At 48.6% G+C, this 8,953-nt stretch overlaps 1 protein-coding gene across 1 annotated transcript; it reads left to right on the forward strand.

Annotated features, from left to right (window-relative positions):
• Positions 1 to 345: 345 nt before the first annotated feature.
• LOC308046886 (T-box-containing protein TBX6L) lies at positions 346 to 7,631 on the forward strand (the record flags this gene model as incomplete). Its single annotated transcript, XM_080354983.1, has 9 exons — positions 346 to 441; positions 1,466 to 1,701; positions 2,694 to 2,796; positions 3,239 to 3,403; positions 3,744 to 3,890; positions 4,397 to 4,467; positions 5,501 to 5,592; positions 6,412 to 6,604; positions 7,205 to 7,631. The coding sequence occupies 9 exons, from the start codon at positions 346 to 348 to the stop codon at positions 7,629 to 7,631; spliced, it is 1,530 nt and encodes a 509-aa protein (XP_080211109.1).
• Positions 7,632 to 8,953: the final 1,322 nt, after the last annotated feature.

Genomic DNA, 8,953 nt, shown 5'->3' on the forward strand with positions numbered 1-8,953 from the left:
CAGTTCATTAATGTTGGATCAAAGCAGAAAAGGGTAGAGGATATTTTTTTTAAATGCCTAAAGACCTTTACAAACTGACAAAATTGTGTTTAAATGTCTTTCACTTCCTAATGCTGTGGGAAGAACCCCTTGAACTCGCATGGGGTTGTTTTTGTGGAAGGATGTTGCTTTCTGAAAACTGCTGATTTCTCTGGAAATAGTTGTCTACTTCTCTTGCTTATTCTTTTGAAGACATTACTCAGGAAAGCTGTAACACGATGGAAATTCCTCTGTTCCTGATATACTCTGAATAAGATCTGATGCAGAGTAAGAGGTGGAAAAATCTCCCTTTTAAACCAACGGCCGATGGCGCGTCCCCCAGCAGCAGCGTCCGGTGTCCGCAGGGTGTCCCCCAGCCCATCAGAGTTATCAACACCTCCTTCAGACTGCAGGGCGGTGTTAGTGAGGCCTTCCTGGGTGTGAAATCAGTCCGTCAGTAGCTATACCAAGTCACAATTTTGACCTAAAATGGAACTGGGTTTTTCGCCTGCACTTTTCAGTATGACAGCAGCAATCTTGTGTGAGCTACAGTATAGGAAGGAGCTCCTATAGGAGGTTTGTAATCCAAACAGCTTTGCAGAGGAGGTTGGTACCATCACCAAAGACAGTTTCTCCAGTAGCTGCCCTTTCCTGTGCCCCAGCACTGCAGTCAGTCCTCTGCCTGCAGGGGAAAGTGCAGGCAGGGTGCAGGCAGCCGCTGTGCCGGGCGGTGTTACTGAGGAGGCACCTTCCACCACCATTGCAAGCTCCTCGGTGGTCTCCATCTCCCAGCCCAGTTCAGACCAGCTATCCTGTTTTCAGAATATTCTGTGGCTTGGCTCCATCACTTCACTTTCCCACTTACATTTGGATCTCGTGTCTATCCTTTCTGTGTCCTCTGGAGAGATTTTTCACCTCTGCTACCACCTACCTGTCATTTTCTCCCACTACGCAGTGATACACTCAAAATCTTTCCAATCCTTTCAGCTTTCATTTCATTCTCTTGGTAAAGTGTTTTGTATAACCCTGATCATAGCAGAACAGGAATGAAAGTGGATTGTGGCTGCCAGCCACTGTGAGTTTTGGAGCAAAGGAGGTCGGGTTGAGTTTGTACAACACATAAATCTCTACTAAAGAACTTAAGAGCTAAAAAGAAACCTGTTGGAAAAGCCTTTATGCCTTCTGAGCCGACTAAGTAACAAAAAGCCTTTGAAGGAGAATAATTTTCTTTAAGAGATGTGCTGTGGCACAGACTCCCCAGTTCTCAGCAGCACCCAGGACCTTCATGGGTGAAATCTCAGCACTGATCGCCCTGAGCTGAACCAGCGCTGTACCCTACATGGACGTGTGGAGCTGAGACGTAGCATGACCAGACAGGAGGAGTGATGGACAAACGTACAGATGCTGTCTGTTACAACAGCGTGTGAAATTCGGTAGCTCCCTGTAGTGGAGGGTGCTGGGGGCACTGTTGTGGGTGCTGCATCTTGGGCCCTGTCTCCTGCCTGTCCAAACTTACTATTTTCTCTGTCTCCTGGCAGACGTGAAAGCGCCGTGTGAGGCTCTTCCTTCCCCCAGCCTGGAGCACTACCCGCAGAGCTCCATCGTGGTCACCCTCGAGGACATGGATCTCTGGATGAAGTTTCATCAGATAGGAACTGAGATGATCATCACTAAATCTGGCAGGTGAGGGGAGCAGGACAGCTCACACCATACCCCTCCAAACTGCTAACAAAATCTCCCAGTGCTCATTTTTTGAATGGCTGCCATTAAACCGAGTTTTTTAGCCAATTATGTGCATCTCGCTGCCTCCGGCAGAAGAATTGCATTTTCAGGATATCGTAGAAATCCAAACTGTGAAGTGCAAAAGGTCACAGTGGGGCTGATGTGCTGAGAAAACTTCTGTACTCTTATCTCAGGCCTTAATGCTGATGTTCTTCCTGTCCCTGGGAGGTTGCTCTGGAAAGTGCCCTGGGCTTCCTTTGCCTGGGTCACAGGCAGCAGCAGCTGAGCAGTAAATACCTGGTTTTGAGTCTGCATTTGCAGGCAAGAGCATTGTGTAGAATAGTATCAATCTGTGTGCACAGACTACCCTAAAGTTTAAATGAGTCATGTGTTGTGGAGCTAGCAGTGAAAGAATATGAAATTGTGAATTGTAATGTATTATGTCAAAGCTGCTGTGAGCTGAAATAATCCCTTTGGGTAGGGAGGTAGATGTCAAAGCTTTTTTGCAGAGTCAGAAGATGAAAGTGGTGTCAGGGAGTACTGGAATGGAAAACTAGATGTGCTCTTAAATGAAAGCACGTTTTCTACCCATGCTAGAAAATGCTCTGATCTACCCTCCAGGGCTGTGATAGCTGCAGAGGGCGAGGAGCTGTGTGCGGGTCCAAATATTTTCTTCTACGTTTCCCACTGTCGTATTGCAGGAATCAGAGAAACAAAAGCAGTAACGATGTCAGGCCACCAGCAACTGCTGCTCTGTTGGTGCCTATTCCACATAAGCCCATAGGGTTAGACAATACATCAGTAAAATGGTAAAAATGTTCAATAGCCGGTCTGTAGAAATACTGCTACCAAACTGGGTACAATAGTGAGTAAACATGACCTGCTGCTTCATTCGTAGACAATACCCACTTTACAGAGAAATCCTTACACTGTGTATTTAATTTCTCCTTCAGACGAATGTTTCCACAATGTAAAATCAAAGTTTCTGGCTTAATCCCATATGCCAAGTACCTCATGCTGGTAGATTTTGTGCCAATGGACAACTTCAGGTACAAGGTAAGTACTTCAATAGAAGTTATGCTCTCCTTCCATCTTTGTTTGAAGTAGATTGATCTTTATGCTTCAGTGGCCAGGCTGATAAATAAATTGTCTTTGGACAAAGTTCAGAAATAATTGGTGGATTTCATGCCTCTCTGGAGTTGTCAGTTTTGCTTGGGGAGCAGCTGGAAAGGTAACTGATTTTCATTTGAAGTGGTACAGCTTTAATCATAAATAACGTCAGGCTTCTCTGACAGCCATTGTGAGACAGGGAGGAAAACTGAAGCCTAAACTTGGAGCTATTTTGGTAATATGATCATGGCTCATAAGAGAGAATCTGCTACTTGTGCTTCAGAGGAGCCCACTAAATAGACAGTGGAGCAAAGTTGCTGAGGCTGTCCTGTGATGAATGGAGGGTTGTTTTCTTTTAAGCTCTAGATATGTGTCTTTCTGTTCACAGTGGAATAAAGATCAGTGGGAAGTTGCTGGAAAAGCAGAGCCCCAGCTGCCTTGTCGTACCTACGTCCACCCCGATTCCCCAGCTCCCGGCAGCCACTGGATGAAAGAACCCGTCTCCTTCCAGAAGCTGAAGCTCACCAACAACACACTGGATCAACACGGGCATGTAGGTTGTAGCTGCCCTTGTGCTGTGCTTCTGGGAATTCACTGCAGAGGGATGTTATGGGAAATATGTGAGATCTGTGAGAAATTGGATTGTGTGGAAATTAGAACATACCCTAGTGCCCTTTCTTCCTCCATCAGCCGAGCCTTTGCGCCCCCTGAACCCACTGCTAGGGAGGGCTTTGGTCTGTACTGTTGCTGTAGAGATGTGGTGAAGACACCAGCTCCAGGCAGGCAGCCCTGGTTTGAAAACGATGTCCTGGGAGTCTCCACCGGAGACTTCGCACAGTGTGTTGGCACTGGTTGCACATGGAAACTTTCTCCTTTGTCTGTCTCTGTGCCAGATCATCCTCCACTCCATGCATCGTTACAAGCCTCGCTTCCACATTGTGCAGGCAGATGACCTCTTCAGTGTCCGCTGGAGCATCTTCCAAGTCTTCAGCTTCCCTGAGACCGTCTTCACTTCTGTTACTGCCTACCAGAACGAGCAGGTACAGTGTGCAAGTTCTGCTCTTGGGCACATTGCTAAACATTGTCTTTAGAAAACTTGTAGAGGAAGGTGTCTCCTTCCAAGCTACTCATCCTGGGTGCCTGTGATGGAGGGCGAGCAGAAATAGGCACATTATGGTTCCTATGGAAAACATCTGCTCTGCACTGAGATGAATCACACACCTTAATTGGATAAAATGCACTGTCAGTGATTAACAGAACCCTGCATGCAGTAAAATAGAGGCAGAAGTCCAGATACTGACCCTGTATATTTCTCTAGTCAGATGAATCCCACCCAAATTCCTGCTGACCCTGGCAAATTCACTTCTCTCTCTATGTCAGTTCCTAATCAATAGCAGGAGCTGCTGGGAGAGCTCAGATACTGTGGCAAGGGCATGCCCAAAACCCTCAGACAAGCTGTTGTGATAAATAGTGAGGTGAACATCTTGAAATGGTGAAGAACGCAACCAGTCATCACGATACTGAATCTTGTTCTTTTTATTTTAAGATTACAAAGCTCAAGATTGACAACAATCCATTTGCTAAAGGTTTCCGTGAGCATGGGAAGAACACTCGAAGGTAAACTGTTTTTTCATCTTAATTTAATTATAACTGGGGTTCACTTGTGAATTTTACCCAAGGCCTTTGAGCAAAACGATACCAGCTGGCTCTGCAGAGCCTGCTGTGCTGCGCACACTGCGTTTGCCTGTGTCTGGGAATGACGTCCCCCGGTGCAGCCTCCTCCCAAGGGACCTGGGGAGTGGGAGGAGATACAGGATTTCCTACAGAAGTGTGGGAGGTGTGACAAATGGGAGACCCACATTCCCTTGCAAGCTGGAGCTAGACTGGAGTCTGACATGTGAATAGCAGTGATAACAGGAATCCACAGTAGATCATTGTGTCTCTCTGAGATCAGCTTGATTCTGACATTTGGAGGTTCCCTCATCTCCTTTCCCTCTGTCTGGAAAAGCAGCTCTTCCAACAGGAGATTTTGTCTGCAGGAGAGAAGATGGATCCCAATAGCAGCAAGATCTTCTGTCTGGTCTGAGGGCAGCCAATGCATGACAGGAAAACAAAAAGCTTAAATGCAACCATAGATCGGCAATAGAGAAGGAAAAAATTTTTTTTCCAAGCAGAAAACATTATGAAAATACCTGAGATTCTGGTTTGTGTTATTTTATGCTTGAAAAAGATCTAATTTCCTGATGAAAAGGGCCAAAAGTGACTCTTTTTTTACTTAAACTTTGAAAATGTCATGGATTTTCTTCTCCTCCTAGGATCATTTCTGACTAAGCTTAGACTCATTTTCCATTTAGGAAAAAGCTACTTTCAACTGAAAGACCCTTCCTACTATACATGTACCCGTGTGCATAGTATGTATACTCAGTGCCAAATCCTCCGCTGCTCGGTTTCCCCTTGATTGTGCCTTTGTACAAAATGAGGCAGGAAACCCCTTTACCGATGTATCCCCAGTATCCTGCAGGGCGAGGGCTCTTGCTGGAAGCGCACACCTCATCGTTTTGTCTTCCAGGGCTTGTCCAGCATCCGTTGCATATTTACCTAGGCAAAAACCTTACATACAAGCTACCCCCATGTCTTGTTTCTTTTCCAGGGAAGGACGAACCAAATGCCAGAAGCCCAGTCCAGCCAAGGGCCAGAAGAGGAAGCTGCCCGAGGAAAAGCAGTCCGGTGCTGAGGAACGTGGTAATATTGATGGCAACAAACCCAGAGAACCATTTCCAAACAGTGCCTGGGTCACAGGGAGGAAAAGAAACAGCAACATAGCCCACTCTGTGGGGAGGGTGGCCTGGGTGGAGGTCCTAAAGAGCGCTGTGCATGGCTTTGAGTCTCTGACTCTTTCTGGGAGTGTTCCACAGGAGATGGCTCGCAAGTCGCTTGTCATTACTGACTACTTGTCAGCCTCCCACCAACCTCCCAGCTGGCCATGTATCATCACAGGCTGTGCTTTTGTAACTTTTCAATAGCAATATGAGCTTGCAGTATTACCCATTGCTTTCTTCTTGGTTCTCATCGATGCGGTTGCGCCAGCAGTGCTGTTTGTGCAGCAGGGTTGTGATGCAGATGTTGGAACTGATAACATAAAAAAAAAATCTCTCTCTGTTAGGTTATTTTTTAAGCTGGATCATTCCTTGTTCCAGTTCACAGTGCTGCTTGCAGCAGCACAACTAAGCAGAGGACAGGCCAAGACCAAACACCACAGCGTAAGGGCAAAAGAAGCTGGGAAAGGCTGGTCCCTTCAGGCAGCGTGACTGCAGGAGGGGTGTTGGTGTGTTGCCTTCCACCATCCTGCCGTTAGTGCAGCTGCCGATAGACCATAGAATCATTCTGGTTGGATCCTCAGGACCATTGAGTCCAACTCTAGCACTAAACCATGTCCCTATGAACCTCGTCTAAATGCCTTTTAAACACCTCCAGGGATGGTGATTCAACCATTGTGAGCTCTGGCTCTCTCTTCCCCCTTCTCATTTGTTTCCTTTCTTTCTTTTCCCTGCTGTGAGTCAGATTTTGAGAAAGATGAGAATGTAGATGTGAAGGAAGAGAGCAGCCCTGTCGTGGTCAGCAGCGGATTCCCCTTCTGGGTCTCGGAGCAGACCGGCAGCCATGCCTTTCCTGCAGCATCGCCTGTGCCAGCTGACCAGAGGGAGGGTCTGGCCAGAGAGCAGCAAGTGCCTACACCATCCTACCAGACATACCGGTGAGCCCCACCTCCTGGTCCTTATGTGCAAAGCCACCGGTTGATTGGTGGGATTCCTCCTCCTCTACTGGGTATTTTTGAAGAAAAACAGCCAGTGGGAGTGCGGAAGGATGCGTTGCTATTGATCAACATGCCTTGGGTGATAGGTGCTGGGTTAACGTAGAGATATCTCCACAACAAAGCCTTCTGCTCTTTATTTACCTGTCCTGAAATGCTCTCCCAGGCAGCTCTGTGTACCACTGGGGTTCCCTGTCCTTTGAAGGCAGCGTGTTGTTGGAGGAATGGCAGAACTCCAGTGACTTGTTTTTTTTCCCTCCTTATCATTTCAAATTCAGGTATGAGTTGTAGTGAGCCCAGACTAGAACTGAGCCAGAACTAGAGTAATCTGGGCTTACCCTCTCTGACATTTATTTGTTTCTGTGTGAGTGACAGCGAGGCTTGAACTAAAATCCACACTAGCAGTAAGACGCAGCAGTAGGCAAGGGGAAGAGGGCACGCTCAGAGCTCGCCCTGCCTCTCCCCGGGGGATCTGTGTGGGTTTTCAGTGGTTTTCTGCTGTGGTAGGTCTGACTCGCTCTTCTCTCTGCCCTCGGGGATCAGGTTCCATGAAGCTGGGGACAGCCAGCAGCTTCCCACCCGCGACGCCACCACCTTGAACGAATTCCGGGCAAGGTGCCACCCCTTGGATCTCGCCACAGTGCCCGAACACGACTCCAAACAGCTCCCAGAGGGCTTCACCAACCTGCCTCCGCTCCCCCCGCCCCTGCCTCCTCCTCAGGACTACACAGGGATGGTGAACATGGCTCTAGACTCTGTCGGGAAAGCCGGGGCTCGAGCGCCCATGTACAGTCCGTACGGCAGCGAGCAGGGCCTCGGGCAGTGGATGGTGCCTTCCCACAGCCAGTACAGGGCAATGAGCTACTCAGCCTTCTCCACGGAGTACAACGCACAGGGGGCTCCAGGACATGCCCACGGGACCATGGCGGAGTGGAGCCAGTACCCACTGTTCCCATACGCCTGCTGGTGAACGGGGAAGACCCTTCCCAATGAAAAGACTGAAAGAAACTTGTAAATGACATGATACTTGCTTGGGAGCATTGATCTTGAAGCCTTGTCTACACTAGACAAAGATGCATTGCTGCAAGCGGTAGCATGGGACACCTCCGCTCCCTTGTCTCCTTGCACAGCAGCCTTCACCATATTTCACAGGCAATGGCTAAACTGGTGGCTGCCCCAGCCATGTCAGCGTGGGTCTGTCTGAACTGATGTGTTCTGCAGGGTGTATTTCTTCCAACAGGAGCAGGAAACCACAGGAGCTGCAAGAGCAGTATTTAAACGGCTGCTAAACTCTTGGTCCCAGGCTATTCGCGTCTCACGTTTGGCAGTTTCCAAAATCCTTTCCTCCAGGGCTTGTGTGCAAGGAGACAGAGGCTGAGGAGTTTCAGTAAGCTGTCCAGGTGGCCAAGCTGTAGAGAATTATTGCAAAGACAAGCAAAGCAACCAATCTGGGTGTCCCCTTGACAGTTTCCTCACTTAGTTTAGTCAAACAAAAGCTGGTCTTGCTTTTCTTCCAGGAGCATATGAGAGTAAAATACACAGCAACACCTGCATGCCAGGAGTGCAGTGGTGGGTCCCACAGGCAGGGAAGAGTTTGTCCTGTGCAGGAGAAGCAGCAGCAAGGCTGTGTGTTGTGTCTGCATGTCCCCTGTGCCCATCCCTCTCCCGTCACCCCTAGAGTCAAGGTTAGTGAAACGCTCTTCTTTCTGCTGGTGGTTACGGGAGGTTGTTCACAGAACGTGGGGGCTACTCTGGGGGTTTCCAAAGGCCTGTGGGTATCAGAAAGAGCCAGCAACAGTGGCTGTGTCACTCTGATCTCTTCCTTTTGAGGGAAAGGAAATCTCTCACTGTGAACTTCTTCCATGGTTAGTTACCAGAGCAGTTTCACCTCCCGTACCTCTGGTCCGTCGAGGGGAGGAGCTGGACGGCCTGGGAGCAGCCTGGGCACGGCCTTGCACAGAGGATTTATCTTCATCTTCACATTAGAAGGGGGAAGCATCTCCGTTTGCCCAAGTGGCGGAATGGAGAGGTCTTGTTTGAGACAGGCTCTTTGCTTCTCAGGGAGAACAGATGGGCTGCTAGGTGTTATTTAGGGAATGTTTTCTTGTAACACTTCAAGTAAACTGCTGTGTGGCCTGTGGCCATCAGCAGGCAGTGAGGTGTGTCATTTAGCATGTGTGCCAGATGGTTTTCTCAGTGTGTGTAGCAAGATGCTCTCTATGAGCAGAGCTGGGCGGGTTTGTGACCACTGGAGCATCGTGTCGGGCGTGCAGCGGCACTGGGAAGGGCTGT

This window comes from Nesoenas mayeri (genome assembly GCF_963082525.1).
Source record: "Nesoenas mayeri genome assembly, chromosome: 17".
In the NCBI taxonomy this organism is placed as follows: Eukaryota; Metazoa; Chordata; class Aves; order Columbiformes; family Columbidae; genus Nesoenas; species Nesoenas mayeri.